This window comes from Acipenser ruthenus, chromosome 7 (assembly GCF_902713425.1).
Source record: "Acipenser ruthenus chromosome 7, fAciRut3.2 maternal haplotype, whole genome shotgun sequence".
Classification (NCBI taxonomy): Eukaryota; Metazoa; Chordata; class Actinopteri; order Acipenseriformes; family Acipenseridae; genus Acipenser; species Acipenser ruthenus.
This window is the reverse complement of record NC_081195.1, coordinates 15,640,635-15,662,737: the sequence shown is the minus strand read 5'-3', so window position 1 is coordinate 15,662,737 and position 22,103 is coordinate 15,640,635. Positions and strand designations below refer to the sequence as shown.

At 36.5% G+C, this 22,103-nt stretch overlaps 1 protein-coding gene across 1 annotated transcript in view; it reads left to right on the top strand.

Annotated features, from left to right (window-relative positions):
- Positions 1 to 22,103, top strand: part of LOC117415686 (protocadherin-15-like) — a 217,910-nt gene that overhangs the window by 10,060 nt on the left and 185,747 nt on the right. Inside the window, exon 2 of the mRNA XM_059026442.1 lies at positions 18,761 to 18,882. Coding sequence (XP_058882425.1) covers positions 18,789 to 18,882 — 94 coding nt within the window. The 5' untranslated portion in view covers positions 18,761 to 18,788. The remainder of the gene's footprint in view (positions 1 to 18,760; positions 18,883 to 22,103) is intronic.

Below are 22,103 nucleotides of genomic sequence, written 5' to 3'. Positions count from 1 at the left end.
CAAAAAATCGAAATACATCCAACATGATTGTCCACCTCTGTGGTCATCATCCCACACTCTACGGAGAGACAGTGGGAACTGCATCTTCCAATGAAGTGAAAGTCTACTAAGATTTTTATTTTAATTTAGTTTTATTTTAAAGCTTTATGTGGCTTTGCAAAGCAACCTGCCGAGATAGCTAGTACTACAAAAGATTCGAATTTTATACTACTAGATACTTTATTTTCTATGTTTAAATATTCAGGAGCACAAGGATCAGATAATGCACATCTGAGCAATACGGTAGAAGACTGAATATTATTTGTTTTTCGTTAATTTGTGAGGGGTTGATACATATTTTTTAAGATCCTTTATTTTTTAAATGCAGTAACTTTAAAAATGCCTTTTTAAGTGTCCAAATTGTTAGTGAAAATGTGCATTTTTCAAGGGTAGTAAGTCCTATGTAGCTACTATAAGAATGATGCTTGAGTGTGAATAGCTGAATAAGACATTAGTTTGGGTATTTTAGTAGCATACCGATAAAAATAAAATTGTGGGTATATTTTTTAAACAATTAAACAGACCCAAATTGATCACTCTCTTTCTTATTTGTGTATGCCTAATAGCATTAGAACTTGCTTTTATTTTGAGGCAGGCCTGGTTTCCATAAGAGGTGTGTGTGTTTATAGAGATATTTATTTAAGAACACAAAGGACCCCATTTTGAAGCGAGGGCAAAGTTTGCCCTCCTTTTTCGGAAAAGAATACAATAATTTTAAAATTGTAAAACTAGTAAGAAACAACTCAAAAGAAAGATTTATTTGCTCCAACCTGCAACACATGTGTTTCTTGATAGTCGCATAATGCAAATACTTTGCAATTACTTCATAATCGGACATGTAATATCGCGCTAATTTCTGGACTAATATTGCAATAATGAAAAAGTTAATATCGTGACATCCCTACTCCTCACATATCCGTATATTTTAAAGGCAATTTTTTAAGCACAGTAACAGACCACAAGGTGTGCGGTAGTACTGAGTGATTGAAGGCAATTCTCCATTCTGCACTGTGCTTGCACATGCGTTACTATGACTTATTTATGTTTAACTAAACTTCACCATGCTTAACTTTGATATACCACTGTACACTACTGGCATTGTAAGCATCTTCACTGCAGTTGAAAGGACGGCAAATCACACTTATTTTTATATATTTTCAAACTGGAGATGGATTTCTTAAGAAAAATCTTCAGTCCAGTGGCACTGGTATTGAATTAACAATGTCTCCATCTTAGTCTGATCATTTCTAACAGTAGGTAGGGAATAGCTAAATTACATGCAAGCCTGTTTCACATGAACTCACTGCAGGCATGTCAATTAGATATAATCCAGGATGACATATTCATGGGATTTTACTGCAGGGTTATGAAGCTCTGGTTGAGACACAAGTATCTATTTTCCTTTTCAACAATAGGTTAGCATAGATCCTAAGGCAGATGCAGATGGCGGTCAAGGACAAAACATGTGATTGAAAGCTCTTATTATGTCAGTACTGAGGAACTAAAGTGTACTGTAGTTCGCTTATTGTGCACATGAAAGTTGTCTGGGTTTGTTGATTAAAACTGGAACATTACTTGTGGTGTTTGTTGACAATTTGATGAATCAGAAGTACTGCTGCCTTAATTAATGTACTGTTCTGCCAAATTTAGCATGATGCTGATTTCTGATCAGATTATTGTATTCTGTTCATGGAATGGCGAAATGCTATTTTGAGCCAAAGTGCAACTTGGTATCCTCATGGAATATCAGAGTTGTTAACTGATGTATTCTTCTTGATCTGCAGAATACCTTTTTCTGTTTCAGTCATCATATCCTGGTGACCTTTTTTAAAAAATTATAGGACCAGATTCTCAAAGCTATTTACTCCAAGTCATCATTTCTTGTCTAGTGGTGGCAGGGCAGGGGGGACACGACACCATTCCCAATTTGTAAACAAATAAGAAACCACTCAGCACAAGATGTCTGAGTTGTTTATTTCTGATTTGGTAACTTTAATGGCTGTGTTATTACGTTCTAAAAATATCATGCCAATGCAGTTTTGGAGAAAATAGCTTTGAGAATCTAGTAGGGCTGTGTCCGAAGGTTCAAAGGTTCGTTCGCTAGACAGGGATTTGAAGATTATTTTAAACCTTCGAAGGTTCATTAGACAGGTTCATGCACTATGGTGGTGTTTTTTTTTTCTTCCTGTTAACAGAAACTGTTTAACAGTGTGTGAATACTATAAATCACACATGAAATGTCACTCATATGCAAAATTCGATCTTTTGATTTGTATAATGCATATTACATAAACAAATGTTATTGAAATCCGCTACCAAATCGTTATACGTAACAACTCTAGCGCCGCTGCCGTGTGTGGAGCAGGGTATAGTATCCAAAGCAATTGGCTCGTACCTCTAGTGGCTGTATTGCTTCAGTAAAATATGTACTGAATGCCTATTGTATGGTAGAATATGTTTGAAACATACAAAATATATGCTAAAACTAATAATTCTAATTAAAAAAAACTGAGCACCGTCTGCCCCTCCCCGCTCCAGCTCGTGTTAGGCAAACCTTTAATTTCTTCATTCGCCATCTCGACAGCAAAGCGTTGTATATCGTAAGGTGTAAGGTGTATTGAAAGAAATGTCTTGGAAACCCCTCTGCTGTTTGGGATTTTTTTGTTAAATGCCCAGAGGACCTGAAAAAAAAGTTGAATGCACAGTGTGCAAGCGAGTTGTATCATGGAGGCATAACCAATCTCTGGGGTCACTTGACAAGTGTAATTTCATATTATTATTATTGGTATTATTAATATTTTTAACAGTAGCAAAATGTGACTGATAACCTGCTTGGAATGGTGACTGTTAAATAAAGCCTTGTCTGCTGCAGTTGGTGCTGCTGCAATGCAAGCTTACTGTATAGATCGCAAGCAGGCTCAGTTACGTGTAAATAAACAATGAGTATTTTTATTTAAATTTAAATTATAAAAACATGATTATTGTTCTAGATAATGTATTTATAAACTACATGTGAATGTTTTATTCCATTTATATGGATTACCTGTAAAATAATAGGATTTTCAATCAAATATAAACAAGTAGCTATGGAGACATCACCAATAAATTATGCAAATGAGTACATTGAAGGTTTGAACCTTCCTTCGGTAATGTGTTCTGAACCTTCGAAGATTAAAATGTACCCTTCGTTGCAGCCCATAGTGTTAAAGCCTCAACATAGTCATCTCAGAATCATGTCTAACATCCAGGTAATCTAGTGTAACTTTGCAACACTCCCTGTAGTGAATGTAAATATACCCCATATAACATAGATTTGTTTGAAGAGAGGATGTCCTAGCTAACTTGAATCAAATAATTACCTTGTGCCATATCAATGATATAGCTCAAATGGGACATGTTCTGTAGTAGAGGTATTTTTTTCATGTTTTCAATATAAAAAGAGAGAAGATTGTTGCAAATATGTGTGGTCAGTGTGTCATCACCCTTGAGGCCTCGATCACATCCCATATTTCCTTGAACACAGAAGCAATCAGGGAGGGACTGGCACTGATGCTGTGGGATGTGCCTTGTCTCCTATTCATTTGATTTTACAGTTTCTGAAACCATGCTGGCTTCTGGGCATTCACACAATAAATCAGGTGTTGTCACAGCTACTTTGTAGGATTAAACCAGAGGAGAAAAGGGACACCCTGACCCAGTTCTTTGTTGGAAAGCCTTCAATAGAATCGGTGTATTCTGGTTGTTGTCTCAGTGGAATGTGGTGTTTTTCAAACAGCCTGGTGCAGCTAGGGGCATGGTATTCCTGAAGGTGCTGGTATAAACATGGTCTTTCAGTTGTGTCATCTAGGTAATCAAGGTCATCTCTCCCAACCCCTGAATCATGTCCCATAGCAACTTTAGAAGATCCCACATAGTTACATTGCTGTCAAAGTGTCTTGTTTAAGAGCCTTGTAAGTTTTTATATTTAAAACATAACCACAAATAGGCTTTGTAGATTGGACATCTGTTTGAGCAGCAGTGGCATGTTTATCAAGGCCTTTAATCCAGTTTTGTGAAATGTTGCAATGCTACCAAACCAGTGGTAAAAAATAGCCAAATTTCTTTGAGCATTTTACATTTACTTTTTGAGTTGTCCTGTAAGCAGTTTTGTATCATTAACACTTTGGTTTTCATACCAGTAAATCCATGCCATAGTGCAACGGTTCTCAACCAGGGGGGCACGTCAAACATTCTGGGTTTAATAATACTGTAAGTATAGTAATATAATAATAATAATAATAATAATAATAATAATAATAATAATAATAATAATAATAATAAATTGCAAAAATAATAATTTTGAAAACTTTAAATGTGATTCTTACAGATTCACACTGCATGATACATTATTATTATTATTATTATTATTATTATTATTATTATTATTATTTGTTTATTTAGCAGACACCTTTATCCAAGGTGACTTACAGAAACTAGGGTGTGTGAACTATACATCAGCTGCAGAGTCACTTACAACTACATCTCACCCGAAAGACGGGGCACAAGGAGGTTAAGTGACTTGCTTGAAAACACTGCACCGGTGCCCAGTTTTATTTATTTTCTTTTCCTTTTTTTAAATTTATTTTAGCCCGTAGAGGGCGCTGTTGTCTGTGGCCTGTATACTGGCAGCGGTAATCAGGACCACAGGTTACCAACACAGGTAATTGCAGGCACACTCACAGGTGCTCAAAAATAATAATGATAACCAAAGGCGAAATGAAAAAGGGAAAATAAAACACAGTAATAAAACTACAAAATAAAGGGAATGCACTCGGCAGCGTTACCCCGACCGTCGCTATCCATACGGCCCGGGTCTCTGTCCTTTGCTAACCCATTCTCTCAACCTGCTCGTACTATTCGGGGTTCTGCCCAAGTTTTACCCCGCTCCTAAAAATTCCTTTTCTTTTTCTTTTTAATTATTTGGTGTGCTCGTTCTTCTCCGGCTGTGTTCAGTCCGGCAGCAGAGCTTCCACCAGCTGGCTCGTTTTCTCTTAGAGGGGCAGGTCGAGGGAACAACAGAGCGTTATCTTATAGGGTCAGCAATCCCCCAAAACCCGCCTCTCAGCCACTCGGAGAGAGGGAAAGCCAACACACCCTCTTCCCCACCTCTCCGTGTCACTGCCATGACTGACAGGCAGATCTACGAGGCTGCTGCCCCCTTCCTGCAGTACCACGCATGTGTCAGACAGTCAGCACAGCTCTCGCCCCCGTTACACAAGGTAACAGCTTTTGTTAAAAAACTGGACATTGGGCCTCTCAACTGTCGGAGGGAAATTTCGACATGTTTCCTATGTTTTCAGATTTCTTCCAGGATTGTGGCCGAAGTGTGGATTACAGTGATCTTAAAGCCCTCATTGTTGAACATGTCACAGGACTGAAACAACAGTTCAGCAACTACTTCCAGGAAGATGGCAGTTCGTGATCTGTTCATCACTTCATTTGGTTCAACCAATCTTTCCGGGGAGATGGAAGAACAGTTTATTGAGCTGACATGCGACAACAGACTGAAGCAAATTTGTGGCACCTGTTTTCTCACTGTCAATTGCACAGGAATTCCCTCAGCTCTCTACTGCTGCAGTGAATGTGCTCCTACCTTTTGCTTCCACGTATCTCTGCGAAGCTGGATTTTCCAAACTTGCAGCCTTGAAAACAAATACAGAAATCGGCTCCAGGTTGAAGATGACTCAAGACTCTTCCTTTCGAGCATTGAGCCTCGCACTGACCTGCTTTGCAGTACCAGGCAAGCTCAAATTTCCCACTGACTGACATCAGCAGCACTATTAAAAGTAAGGTGTATTTTATATATTTATTGTTTTTACAGTACATTAACGATGCTAGGTGGCAGTATATGTACTTTACTTCGTTAGTGAGTCATGCGCAAGAGAAGTTAAATTCTGAAATGTGATTTGTATCTGTTGCTGTTTTTTTTCGGGGGGGGTGGCGCAAGTAAAAGAAAGGGTTGAGAACCCCTCCCATAGTGTATTTTATGAAGCAGAGGTTCTTACCTGCTGTGTTTTTTGGAAAGGGTTTTTATTATATTGCACATTTCAACCAAATATAGATCTATAGAAACAGCGTGCTCTTTTTATAGTCACAGCACATGAACACTCGCTGAACTTGCGATGATACATACACTATTTCTGATTTATTCACAAGTGGCTTCAAACTAATATTCTGGGATAGCCTGTAGATGTGGGAACTAATTTACCATTTCAGAGCCACATTGACCATATCAAATATACAGTACAGATCTTTTCACATTTCCATTTTATTTCGTGTTGACAAACCATTCAACTTCATATGACAGACCCCTTAGATTATAATTTGTTTTCTTTGTGTTCACAAAAATTCCAATTTTTTGTTGTTTAAGGTTTTGGAAATAAATATATTTATATGAACATACTGAATAGGTGGCAGTTTAGTAATAACATGACAAGAGGTAGTTTCCTTTTAAATCAAGCCTAAATTATTCATTTATTTGGAGGGAATTGTAACATCACATGTTTTTCAGATTACATCCTTTGCAATTCTATTGCTCCAGAAATCTAAGCATTTTTCATTTTAAAAATAAAAGCTGTCTTTTACTGTGACTTTAGTTTTAAATTCATGATATATTTGAACTGTTCAAACTTCAGTATTATCTTGCCAAGCATTATGAAACTGATATGAGTAAAGAAAGGCATGCATCTTTACCGACCAATAGAGAGATATAGATTTGTTAAAATTGTAGTGCTGGGATGAACACAGGATTTTCATGTTCGGATATTTGCTCATAATTTAAATATTCGTTCGTTTTCAAAAGGTAATAAAAGCCATTGTATTGCTCAGAACGCAGGCAGAGAAAGCATAGCAGCAGGGACAAGGGGGAGTCCCCCTGTGTGTGTGCTTTATTTTACAGCAAGACGATACAAAATGTAACATGTTAAAGTAATAAAATATCCCAGGAGTAAAGAATATGTTATGTAGGCCTTACTTTACCCCAGTGAATTCACTACATATTAAATGATGCCAAATAGCGGTTCAAGTTAAACGCTGTTTTGTTTTATTCCTGAAATAAACAATACATAGTTAACACTGCATTTTTTTTTAACATTTTTTTATTCCTTGCCATTGCTATTTCTTTACAGTAAAGTGGCCATAGACACGTTTTCATAACGTAATAACATGAGGTTTAGTTGTGCCTTTTTATAGCTGAACAAGCAAACGAAAACTGAAATTTAACTTTAAACACTTCAAATAAAACAAACGTGGAAATGGCGTTGTTTAAAACAAAGGGGAAAAAACCTCACCATTTTGGTTCTCGTTTATTACATTCCACATAACAAAGTCGTAACAAAAATATATATTATATACAATCAACATAAAGATCACTACACAACATATCCAGTAAGTTGGGCACTGTTTAAATGAGGCATTTCAGAATGACATGCTTGCCTTTTATGTATCCCATTAGATTTTGACTCGCTCTAAAGCAGAACGCTTTTTTGACCCAGATGTCCTTCCATAGAGAGCACTATGCTTGCGTGGGTATAATCTGGTTTGTTTACTTTTTGCTGTCTAAAACTTTTAAATAGAGGTTCGAACTGCTGTGTCAATTCTGTGTTTTTTTTTGTTTGTTTTTGTATATTAAATCTCACATCACATGGAGCTCTTTTTTATTTGCAATTTTTTAAACTGTCGTGCAACTTCTGGCGAGGCGGCAAATAAATGGAAGTTATTTGTCATTTCTAGCGAATACGATCTGATTTTTGTATCTGAATACATGTCAAAAAATGTTTGTTCAGATATTTGTCCCAGCGCTATAAAATATGCGACACAGACAAAATTCATCTTCTTTGGAAAAAGATAACATATTTTTTAAAAATGTAGTCTGTTTTTAGAGAACTAGAACCATGTAACTAAGTAAAATCATTTGAAGGTCTTTAAAGCATGCTCATTGTTTGTTTAGCCAAGTCTACTTGGTTTTCTTTTAAGTTTAAAATAGTAAAAAGTGAATACTTTGAAAATATGCCCTATGGTTTGACGTCATGGTCTTCTGAAAATGTATGTTAGTGATGTATTTCAAAAACTCATTTGGGACTTTGTGCATAAACCAGTTTGCCATGCTCAGATGAAAACTGCAATAGAGTAAATGCATTAAGAAAAACTAAATGGTTCAGTGGAACCAGAGCAAACGTTTGATTTATCCTTGTACTTATTATATCATGAGACTGTCTACTGAGGGGCTCATGGCTTCCCAATGCAGTCTACATGATTTGCAGGGAAAAAAATTAATTGTGAAATGCAAGTCACTAAATGTATCACAAGCTGATAGTGGGGAATTGTATTTATGAACTGTTGTTATAGCTGCATAGTCTGGGGGTGCCTGTTGTATTTTTTATTTGAATAATCTCATGCTGACATTTTCATGATTTGGTCAAATTGAAATAATTGTATTGGTGATTCAAACTGTATATTTTGTACACTTAACAAACATTGCATTTTCAAGAGCTTAAAACAGAATAATTTTTCATGTCCCTGAAACATTTTGCCCCCCAAGCAAAAGCTATTCCCTTTTTAAAGTTTCAGCACGTCTTTTCTTTTCCATGAACGAAACCTTGAATATTAAATGTAAAATCTCTCCCATGCTCTTCTATTTTAAATTGTTTTTATAGCAGAGATTGTGATGCTTAATTGAAGCCACCAGAGCAATACATTGAAGGTTAGAAACTAACAAAACTGTGGTACTAGTCTGATGTAAACTTACTAGTCCTTAAGTGCCTAAGTTGGAATCAACAACAGTTGGGGTCCCTAAAAATATTAGGCTTAAATTTAATTTTCCTAAAAAATAAACGCTTATGAATTGATTTTTTTTTTTTTTAACAAAGGCACCTTATTAAACTCTCCTACAGATCAATCAATCATCTGTTTGCACTTCGTACTGTGTGCTGAGAAACTGCCACTGACGGCACCAGACGGGAAGACAGAGGAAAAAAATTCTCACCTGTCACCTTGCCGACCACGAAGCTCCACCTGAAAATATCACCGATGACACAAATAAAATGTTTATTTTATTGTTCATTACATGTGTTGCTATTTGCAAAATGCTGTCTTGTTTGTGGAGTCAGGATTTTCAATTAATTGTAAGTTATGTGGCACTTACAAGGTAGTAGGTGGCACCGATCTCATTGTGGCGCATAGGGCCAATGGGGGAAGAGTGTGGGCCCCCTCCCCATTTTTGAAGGGATTAAAATATAACTTTAACGTGCATATATATATATATATATATATATATATATATATATATATATATAATATATAGGCAGAGTAGGGGGAGGAGAGATAGAGTAGTGAAGGGCACTACATTCCCCAGAATGCCACGGGAGGAGCCAGAGAGGAACACCTGGCTCCAGTTGAGTTAATGAGGCTGACTTAATTGAATTAATCCTAAGGCTGCATCCATACTGGACCGAGTGATGCAAGCAAAGTCGCCAAATGTCAATCCACACCAGACGCGACTTGGAAACGATCCAAAAGACTGGAAATAAATACAGTACACCCTCACTATAACACACTTCATTACAATGAACCTTTGGCTATAAAGAACCTGGTCCCTGGACCCCAAATAAAAAAAAAAAATTAAAAATAGATAATATAAACAGACACTGTCAATAGCCCAGTCTGTACGCACGGGATACCACCTATATAGCGAAGTCAACTCTTTTGTCTTAATAAAAACAAAGCTGGAAACTATATTGATTGTTTGAAAAAAGGAATAACGCAGGCATATCTCTGTCGTGAATATAGGTTGTCAAAAAGCACTTTTTTGGCTTGTTCAGCAATGATGCGGCAAAGTAAAACTTGATTGAAGAAAAAACAACAACAAAAACAAAACAAGGATCTGATGAACTTTTCATGTCGGGTTGATTTGGAATAAAAGATCAGTTTGGGATTCTTGCATGTTGGATTAAGATTCGGTGCACTTTGAAACGATTCATGTCAGATTGATTTTGAATAAAAGTTTAGCTTCAATTCGGGATTTTTGCTTTTTGCACTACGTTTTAATTCTTTAACGAATTGGATAAAGCAAAGGCAGAATACTGCATACATGAAACGGACAGGTACATGTAATTCTACTTGTATTCACAATCTCATCTCATTGACTTACTCCAACAGTTTATCATTCATTTTGATTGTCCTTTCGCTATAATGAACAAAAGGCTTGGACCCCAACAGGTTCGTTATAGCGAGGGTGTACGGTACATGACCCCGCCCATGCATTCCTATTGGACATACTACAGATGGGCTGTCCCATTACAAAACACATTACAAAACAGGTCTTGTTTTGATAAAATAAAGGTTGGACTTGTAAAATCTATAGATCAGAGTTATTGAACATCCCTATATATCCAACAGTTTTTATTGTTATCATAGTAATTGTATAGTTGTAGTTGTAGAATTTTTTTTCTTTTCGTGGAACCAGTCGTAGTCGTAGTCTGATTTGAAGCCCGGTACAATAGTAGTATAGTTGAACTGATATTTTCAACAAATGCATTTTATTGTTATACTTACAACTTAATCTTAATTGTGTTTCTTTACAAAGTGCAACATTTATTATTATTATTATTATTATTATTATTATTATTATATTGTTGTTAAGCATTACATTATTATTATTATTATTTTATTATTATTATTATTATTATCCATGTTATTATGCGCCAGTCGCCACTTACCCTGTATTATTATTTACTTTTATTTAGTTTTTCCTTTTAAAACAGTCCGATGAACTTGACAGAAAATGCTTTATAAATATGGCTCATAATCTTCAAAACTATGTATGAGCTTGGTAATGTTGGGATGTGTCACATAGAATACAAATGTATTGCTGGCTTTGTTTTACGACATATAGAATACTAGGACCTCGATAATATTTTTGTTTGGTGAATCTCCACAAAACTTTATGCATATGTAAAGACCTTCTTCTTGTCACGGATTTGTGCCACAGAACAATTTAGTGAACAAAACATTATTTATCATAAAAACAAACCAAAAAGAAAAACCATAGCTTAAAATTAGGTCACATGTTGTGTGAATGCGGGACCTTGTTTGTGTCATTTGTAAAAGCCTCCTCCAGTGTCCAAGTAAACCAGGGCCTTCCTGTATGAAAACATTACATATCTCAATATTTCTATTTATTAAATGGTTACTTTTATAGAATCTATTTTTTCAAAATAGTGAATTTCTTACCATTTAATATGACATGGTATCTGTTCTGTTTTTTCTTCTATTGCAGTGTCTGCTTGATTCATTGATGGATATTGCTGCTGCAGAAATAGTGCAAAGAAGAGTGACCAGAATTATTTCATGTTTAAAAGGCATGTCATATGCAGACAGGCTTAAATAATTGAATCTATTCAGTCTTGAACAAAGAAGACTACACGGCGATCTGATTCAAGCATTCAAAATTCTAAAAGGTATTGACAATGTCGACCCAAGGGACTTTTTCAACCTGAAAAAAGAAACAAGGACCAGGGGTCACAAATGGAGATTAGATAAAGGGGCATTCAGAACAGAAAACAGGAGGCACTTTTTTACACAGAGAATTGTGGGAGTCTTGAACCAACTCCCCAGTAATGTTGTTGAAGCTGACAAACTGGGATCCTTCAAGAAGCTGCTTGATGAGATTCTGGGATCAATAAGCTACTAACAACCAAACAAGCAAGATGGGCTGAATGGCCTCCTCTCGTTTGTAAACTTTCTTATGTTCTTATTAGTGTGCCGTGATTAACAGATACTAGTTTTTTTCTACTATTAAACTATTACTACTAAAGGTGATGAAATGTGTTAAATATCCTCTTTTGACTGCAATAAATGAAGCCCACTAATCAGCTTTTCTGAGTTTTGTTTAGAAGCTGCCCTGATTGCAGAAACAGGAATTTCCTTCTGAAGTAGTAATTATATGGTAAATAGTAAACCACATAGACAAACCCTTTAACTTTCTCTGAATTCCAACACCATACAATGGTACCTGTATGAGCTGTTATTGTTAGACTACACTAGTCTAACCTCTTCACGCAGCGAGAGTGATGATTCAGACAAGGATAGCCACCAGTTCGTTTAACAACTAAAAAAGAAGTAAAGAAAGTTGAAGAAAGGAAGATGAACAAATAGCTGGCACTACCAGCAGCTGCTTATCTGTAGGTACCTTGTTTGATGACATGGTTAATTTTAGTTAAAGAAATTGACTTGATTGTATCACATGGCTCATTTTGTTTGGAGTACAGAATACAAGTGGCAGCTGTCTTTCTATTCTGCAGTCCAGTAGGTTTGGATTCCTGATGGGAACTTTAGCATGCCAAACATATTCTTGTACGTTTGGAAAAGATAGACAGGTGACTTTTTCATACGATACGTTGTGGATAAACTGTTTATCTTCAGATAGTTGGCTCTTTTTTTTGGACTGATAGATCCATTTGTAGCTAATGGTCCATTATGGTACATTTTTAAAACTGAAAAGTCATCCATCAGATTAATGGCAAGCCCAATATTTTTTGTGGTGATGGATCTATCCTGATACACAGAAGTATGATCACCAGAAAGTATGGGGCTTGCCAGTTGTCTAATATTGATGACTTACTCTATGTAACAAACATTCTATTTTTATAAATTTCACCGTCTTACCATTTCAGTTAATAGTGATACTAGAGTATGGATAAAACAGGAGTATACAGGTTACAATAGAATACAATAGAATAAGTTATATCTCACATAGTGTAATGCCTATGAGAGGGACACCTGCCATTGAGCAGAAAAGCCAGTTGCATGTAGGGGACTCCATGCGCTCCAACATGCTCATAGGTTTCCCCCCAGCAAGCTGAAAAGCAGCAGAAAAGTGGACAAACTCCCACTCTAATAGCAGATATTGATAATGTTCCCACATACTATAGCATTCAGGAAAGCCGTATAGTGAGGCCAAAGGTTACTTTTTTGCTTACTCTTAAAATGAGATTAGCCAAGGTTTTAAGATACATTTTCTTATAGCATTAGTATCACTGATCACATTCTTCTTTTGGTTCTTTGCTTGTATTTTATACTTCAGTTTGGAACATAATGAATAACGTTAATAAACTGGCAAAAGAAAAGGAGGTTGGCACTCCTCTAACAATTTTTTGAAGCAGCTGGAACAGACAATTAGGGCTAATTAAACACAGTAGTATAGTCTGTCTTGATAAAAATGGCAGTGCTCCAAGAGCAGAAAAAATGATTCAAATGTTTTTGGTGAATTATTAGATCTAGTACTGTATGCAATTTATATGGGGCAGACTTTGCACTACAAAGGTAGTCAAAGGCAGATATTTCAGAATAGCAGTAGTGGTAGTTTGCTGAACAATGATGCTGAATCCTGTGGGATTCATTAAGATTAAGATCTATTGAATTACCTTGGGATCTACAGTGTCTAACACAGTAAAGGAAATGTCTGAATACTAGGGACTTTATTCAGCTGTGGAATATGAACTCACTGGGGATTAGAAAGAATAATAACTTTGTACAACTGGCTGATTCTGCCATTTTTTTTTACTTGAAATACAACAACAAAACATAAATTATTGGGATACAACACCATCAACTCAGGACAGTGTGATTTGAAACACATCTGACAGTTCAGAAAACTGTTTATCACTAATGCTTGAAATGCTTTAATACAGAGTCTAGAGAGGCATAGGAATCATACATAGTCAATACTAATGCCAGCACACACATCTGAGAATTGGTATACTGAGGTATTTTTCACAATTGCACATCAATACTACTCGCTATTCAGCAACATGTATACAACCTAGCAGTATACAACACACATTCTGAATAAGGTGGAACTAATAGCGTTTTTTTTATTTTAGTTTTTTTTTATATAAAATTGGCCAATTGAGTTTCAGCTCATTAAGGGAAAACCAGAATATCATTCAGAACACATATTTTACAGGGTGCTTATAAAGTAGACACACTTAGGCATGACATAGCAGAAATAACATGTAGGATACTACTGTAAAGTGACAACACAGGAAGTGACCCTGCATAAGTGGCAGGTAAGGCCACGGGGGGCTCCACTAACACCACCCATAGTCACACCTGGAACAGCTTGTTGCCTGTGAACACATAACTGAAATGAATGATGTAGTATTAGGCAACACCTCTGGAACTGCACACTCCCCTAGAACTTATTATTGTTTTTTATGGGTAGTAGTTATGCAGAGAAGTCTTGACTTTGTCAGTGATGATATTGATGACTTATCCACAACTAACGCTACGTTTTCCATGGGCGAACCTATTGATGAGTCATGCGGACCACAGTGTCATTTTATGAATCTCTGCTGCCTTTTACACTGGTGTCGTGTGATGTTTCCAACCTTTGACAACAGAATTGTCTGCATCCAATTGAACTGACATATGTACTGTATGTGTGAAAGTGTATGGGCAGTGAACTGTAGGATAGGTTGAATATAAAATGGGAAGGCCAATTTAGTATTGTACAGAAGCAAATATGTTGATCATATGAATGTTAGGGCAAGAGGAAGAGTGAAATACCATAGGTGTTTTTATGGCCTCTAATACATCCCATCTATTCTATTGAATGTTTATGCTGTACAGAACACGCTTAGTCAAAACAATATTTGGGAAGGGGGCTTATTATGATTTTCAATTCATATAAGAATGTAAGTCTCCTTTCTTTTTTATATTGTTCTAAAGTTGGATTGAGTTGGATTCAATTTTTTTAAAAAACATTTCTACAGTATAAATAATTGAACCAAAAACATTATTTTTGTCTTGGATATAACCTTTTGTGTTTTGGCCCTGTATTCCTCAGGCTGGTAGCTTAAAAAATAACAAAAGTCATAATTTCCAAGGTGTTCAATGCAAGGACAGACTTATAAAAAGATAAAGGTGCTGATGGAAGTTCTAGTCATTTTCAAGATAGGTGCTCTCAGGTTATTATAGGTCTTTCACAGGGCAGGAGCCAGGGCTGCGAGAGGAAGGGAGTTTTTTGCAACTTAGGATTGGAAGCTCGGCCTCTAGACAAGGGAGAGAGAACAGAACGGGCTGGACTCCAACCGAGAGAGCCTTCCCTATGGAGTCGAGGCTAGCCCTAATGGCCTCCAGGCCCCTGAAAAGACAGAGTCCTCTGACTTCTCTGAGAGTTGTTATGGGCTCGGCTTCACGACCTGGGTCCCAGTTAGCGACCGGGTTTGACCCTCACTAATGTTTTCTACTATTATAACAATGTTGACTTGCATAAAGAAGGAAAAACTTTGAGAGAAATAGTTCGCATCACTTGATTTTCAAGGTGTGGTATCCGAACAGAGAAACAGTACAGAGAAACATCATCTGTAATTGACAAACCCAGGACTGGAAGACCCAAAAAGCTGTCTAACAAAGATGAGCAATACTTCAAGATAATATCCTTAAGGAAGAGAAAGAAGATAAGCGTTGAATTGACAACAGAACTGGCAGAAGGCACAGGTGCCGTTGTCCATCAAATCAACAGTACGAAGGTCACTCTTGAAATCAGGATGTGTTGCAGTATGAATACCTCTGTTAAGAAAGGGGAACAAGACTAAAAGGCTAAAATATGCACAAGAACACCAAAATTGGACTATGGAACAATGGTCAAATGTGCTTTGGACTGTTGATGGACAGTTCAGTGTTTTAAACAAATTATTTTGCTCAAATTGCGTAATGGAAAATATCAAACAAGCAAAGAGCAAAACACAAAAGAGACAGCTTCTTCGGTCTTTGAGTAAAGCCGTTTAATCAAATCGTGAAATGTAAAATACCAAACAAGCAAAGAAAGGAAACACAAAAGAAGAGTCGGCTTGCGCAGTCTTTGGTCTGCTGGAGGATCTCTGGAGCGCCTTTACAGTCTGAATTAATTTCAATTGTCCGATAGTTCATAACTAATTTGAAAACAAACTTTCTCTTGGTACAGCAGCAGTAGCTGCTTCTGGAGCTATGCAAGGCTTCATTTTTGTCAAGCTTCTGTGTGCGTAAGGGAGTTCAGTGTAATTCTACATGCCACAGCAGCAAGCCTTGCAAAAACAAATCCAGTGATTTGTATCTTAAAATAAAAACATTTAAGAAGGCTTTTTTTGTTGTCAAAAAGCAGTCTGCGTCTTTATTCCACAGGCACGCCACTGGTACTGATCGGGTTTCCAAAACCTGTTTTCCAAAAAGTGGTAGTTCACCCCTTCCATGATTTTATAAGAATATTATAAACATTTAATAAACATACTTTTCTTTTTTTCGCTTAAAAAACAGCGATTAGACAGACATTTGATTTAGCATTTGCTAAAAAGCATATTTCGCAATTTGATTATATATCGCTTTACACAAAGACAGAAGAAGCTGTCTCTTTTGTGTTTCGTTCTTTGCTTATTTGGTATTTTACTTTTCACAATTTGAGCAAACTAATTTGCTCTAACACCAAAATAACCTTTCATTTTGTTCTTTGATAACACTATGTAACACAATTTTTGTTCCTGGGTAGTAAGTGTTATTTCCTAATTGCTTATGCCTCAAAAGTATAGAAAATGGCTATTATTCCCCACAAACTTTGCTTTTGTGACCAGGACAGTGATATTTTGAAATTTACCTATTTTCCAGAACATTCCAGATAGATTCAGTGCTGAGTAAACTTGGAGTAACTTCTAGAACTTTCTAGAACTTTCCAGTACTATAAATAGTAGTATAAATACAGGGGCCTTAAGCCCACCAGTTCAGTTTAGTTCCAGCTGCCTAAGTGGATACATATCTGCATTTTTCTGAGATGGCATCAAGGTCATAGGAGACTTCAAAATAGTGGCATTCCTGATGGGTCTCCAAGGCGGTTTTACCAAGTTTCCCTGCTATCTTTGCCTTTGGGACAGCAGGGACACCAAGGCGCACTACCACAGGCGGGACTGGCCACAGCGGACTGAGTTCTCTGTGGGGAGGAACAACGTCAAGTGGGAGCCACTGGTGGACCCCCAGAAGGTGCTGATGCCACCACTGCACATCAAATTGGGCCTTATGAAACAATTTGTCAGAGCTCTAGATAAGCAGTCGGCAGCCTTCAAGTACCTTCAAGACTTCTTCCCTAAGCTGTCTGAGGCAAAGGTCAAAGCCGGTGTCTTTGTTGGACCACAGATAAAGAAGATCCTGGAGTGCAATGAATTCCCCAAGAAGCTCACTAGTAAGGAGAAAGCGGCTTGGAACAGCTTTGTCGCAGTGGTTCGGGGCTTCCTGGGCAATCACAAGGCCGAAAACTATGTGGAGCTGGTTGAGACTCTGGTGAAGAACTACGGCACAATGGGCTGTAGGATGTCCCTCAAAGTCCATATCCTTGATGCTCATCTTGATAAATTCAAGGAGAACATGGGAGCGTACTCGGAGGAGCAAGGCGAGCGCTTCCACCAGGATATACTGGACTTTGAACGCCGCTACCAAGGACAGTATAACGAGAACATGATGGGAGACTACATTTGGGGGCTGATTCGTGAAAGTGATTTACAGTATAATCGTAAATCTCGAAAAACTACTCACTTCTAAATCTTTTGTAGTCATTTTTGTATTACTTTAGTATGAATACATGTTAATTTGGATTCATATGTTGTTTTTTTCTGACTTTATGTGAACGAAAATTCACCCGTTTTCTCATTGGAAATAGGTAAATTTCAAAATATCACTGTCCTGGTCACAAAAGCAAAGTTTGTGGGGAATAATAGCCATTTTCTATACTTTTGAGGCATAAGCAATTAGGAAATAACACTTACTACCCAGGAACCAAAAAAAAAAAAAAATTGTTACACAGTGTAATCAGTGCTCAAAATGGGTATTTGTCATTGACCGAATCCTTTTATGAACAGGCTTTTAAGAAAAGCCTTTTAAGATATATAAAGCCCTTTTATGAACAGCCTTTTAAGATATATGCACTGTGCTACCACCTCTTCATTAAGAGCTTCACAGGACTGACCTGAAGTTCGCTGTTACAAGTGGAGCCTCTGACATTCTTTAGAGTCTCATTAGTAGCAGAAAAGCAACATAGTGACGTGGAAGATTGTTAATGAACACATTAAGGCTAGCAGCAAGCTTGCCAGTGTAACACAAAAAATGAATCTGATCATTTTAGAGACCTGAACCAACCATTAAAACCATTCCCATTTACAGACCGCTAAGATCCAAAATACAGCTCTCATTGGAGTTAACCCTTACAACATCCATTACAACAAAAGAGCCATATCAGAACTCCTTTGCTGGTTGTACTGAAGAGATTTTAGAGACCGGAATAGACATATTAAAGGGGGTAGTACCTAACACAATTATGCCATACATATTCCATTTTGGTTCTCAAATATGTGCAGTTTTTAATACATGTTATACATAATGCATATTTATTTTTTTAAAACACATATGTATTAAAATAATACAGATGTGTTTTTAAAGAAATATCTATTTGTAAGCCTTTAGGTTGTATTGTAAGGTTTTGGATTCTACCTGAAACACGACGATTGTCAGAATGGAAAGAGTTAAGCAGATCTTGCTATTTATATGCTTCGGCAGTAGAAGCTAGTTCTTAAGCAATATGCCGCAAAGCAATGTGCCAGTACTGGGTGGAATGTATTTTATTTGACTAAATGCAAAGTGTCATGCTTCGCTGTATTTCTTCCAGGTGGGTACTGAGTAAAGCTTGACGGAAAATGCGAGAGAGGTCGTGGCTCTTCAAATGGCTGGGAATAGGGATAGGCATCTTTTCTTTCATCACCAACAGCATGTCGCAAGATAACACAGAAGGTATGGTACTTTTACGGCTTACTTACTAGATCTGTAGACATTTAAATGTAAAGATTATAAAAATATATTATTTATTTATTTATTTATTTATTTATTTATTTTTTTGGAAGATATAGAAGTCTATTTTTATTATCTAAAGAGTGGTGGATCTAAACACTGCTGTCCTAAAACTTTTAAACCTTATACATATGTATATCACAGACCTTTTTCCAGCATTAGATGATGTTAAAAAGGGGGTCAATTAATCAACCCTGTAGGAAAACAAGTGTGGGATTAATATAGAATTAATTTAGACCAGCCACTACTGAGAACCATTAAAATTGGCATAATATAAAAATGTGTGTTTTAACTGAATGTGTTTGCACATAATGCTATGGATAAAATGAGCTTTAAGAAAGGCAAGAGTATAGAAGGCACAATTGGGCCTTTACTGTAAGTAGTGTCTTATATTGACTTGGAATTCATTATGTAAGTTGAAGCTGACAGATGTCCTTGTATTCAGTGCAGGGGATGTATTTAGCAATACCTCACTGTAATTGTTACACCTATAAATAAAACATAAGGGTTCAGAATAGTTCAGCTGATTCTGGCAAACTTTGTCCTAGTTACTTGTCATGCATCTTTATACATATAGATTTGAGTCTGACGGTAAAATAATTGAACTCCATTGAATTAGTGTGTTACTATTTCTGCTGGGTATTTTGCGAAAGAAAAAAAATGTTGGTCCCTACTTACTGTAAAATCTGGTCTAAAAGCTTCTTCCCTTTTTTGAACTTATTTTCAGACTGTTATGTTATTTGTTCCTTTTACATCATATTATCAACACATGTATATATTCTTTTTGTCATTTAAATGAATACGCATAAAGCCAATTGTAGCCTAACAGTGAAGTCCATTACCATATATAATGTGCATCATAACTTAAAAAATATCCATAAGATAAAACTTTTAAGAAACTTAATAACGTTTAAGTTTTACCATACAAAAAAATTCCACAGTACTAAAACTTTACGCACTGTCGCTTTGTAAAAGAAAAGAAAATCAGGCTAGATAAACAAGACTACAAAGTGTCTTTAGCAATAGGTCCATAATTAGACCACTGTTACAAATGCATTTTTCAACATGGAACTGAAAATTAAAGAATTTATATGCTGGATAGATTTGGGCTTGAAAGAAAATTATAGCTTTTACAATACTCAATGTGGGTCATACTGACCTGCATACCAATAGGTGTCCCTCTAAAAGCTAAGACAGCTAAATACTATATACAACAAATGTACCATTCTTTAATAAATTCTAACCCTACTGTGAATCATGGGTTCTTTCTTCTAGATGATTTTCTTGATTCACATGGTATGTAAAAGATCAGATAACTATTCCACATATCCCTTTCGCCTGTTACATTGTGGTAGTTCTTATAACATTGTAGTTATATAGCTGGTATAGTGCAGGGATGGACCTTGTATTCTAATCTTTGTGTCTGTGATGGACTGTCCTTTCTTAGAAAAAATAATAGCTTGATTTTATTCCGAACATTTAGTTTACTAGAGCATACTGTACTTTAGTTTAGATTAGTATCGTGAAGATGACGTTGCACATGACCCAAGATCTTTAGTCGAATATCACAAAAAATGAAGTTCAGTTTTAGAGCACTAAACCAAAACATGTTTTATATTTTCCATTTTTAAACAATTTTAGTTCCATAGGCACCAAGGTGAGTGCACATGGTAAACAAAATCCTATGAAACAAGGGAAGCGAGGATTGGAGTGTGGAGGATGCAATAAGCTTGGCTACTTGTCTTGAAATAGGGATGCTTTTTTTATAAATGGATATGTCGGAACAAGTCAGCACTTTGTTAGGAGAACACACGTATATTTGCTATAGGTACAGAAGAAGTGTTTTAAACATTTCTGACAACGATGTCTGATTTAAATAACAAATTATCATTGCATCTGATTTAGATATTTTAATAAGTCACACATAGAACAAAACTTACAATACCATTTATAGTTTTCTGTATTGAATGTTCTTTCATTTTTTTTATACACTCAGTAGCGTGCCACCATGAGCAGACAAGATTGCACGGATTTATAATCTATACAGTGTTTAAATAGTCCTGGAAGTATACATTACGATTGCTCAATGAGCACTGCCTCCAAGAAAGTAGGGGAGAAAACCTGCAGAAAAGTCTTTTCACCAGAATAGCCCATATAGGTCTTTAGAGACTGTGTTCCATGTGAAACATCAGCACTTGGCCAGTCTTGGATCGGCACAGAAAGCACCTTACAACCGAGCCCCTCGTCCCAACCCTTTATTAGAGTCAATCAGATCTGCTGTGTTGCCTATTTTGACTGAAACTGACTTGCAACTGTGAGATGTACGTTTTATACAATGCAAAAAATATGTTGGGAATGCTCAACAAATCAATATTTTGTCTAGGGAGGGAATGTGTTTTACAATTTTTATTTATTTATTTATTTATTTTTAATTGGCAAACCCATGCTTTTTGTCCTGGTTTTCATTTCTGTACTTGGATGACTTTTTGGTCTGAACTATTAAGTTTCTTTTTCATTTTGGTTCTTTTATGTCACCTGGAAATATAGATCCTTCTGATGCATGTGTCATCTTTTTGATTTTTATTGGTGATATACAGCTTCTCCATAATTGCACGACAGCCCAGGGCGCCAGCATATGTCTGATGTTGACCATAAGATGAATTGCTCTGTGGTCATAGGAGGCCTGGTGAATCGGAGTCAAGTTGTGCTGCATTCTTATCATGCTTCCTCGCTGCTCAGTAATTAAATTACGTGCAGTAAACTTCTTCAGGTGATACCTAGGAGCTAGAATGTGATACTTATCTGAAGCTGAGTAGCACCAAAAAGGCTGATATAATTAAGTAGACTGTATACGTTTCATTCTAAAATACCTTGGGGAGAGTTAACCACTTAACTATTGTGTTCTCAGAAAACAGCACACCTTGAATTTAAATGTGGAAGACTGATGCTGGCAACCAAAGTCATCAGTGTTTCTTGCCCCATGTTAATTCAATCACTGCAGTATGCAGTGCTGGTAGAAGTACCGCAGTTTTGATTTCGTTTTTTTAGGTATTAACACTAGAACGACCAAGGCGGTCATTTTGACTGTTTTTGGAATCTAAATTTAAATTGCGGTGTATGTGTTTTTAAGATACGGAGCTGTGCTTTCCTGACCTTTTCACTAA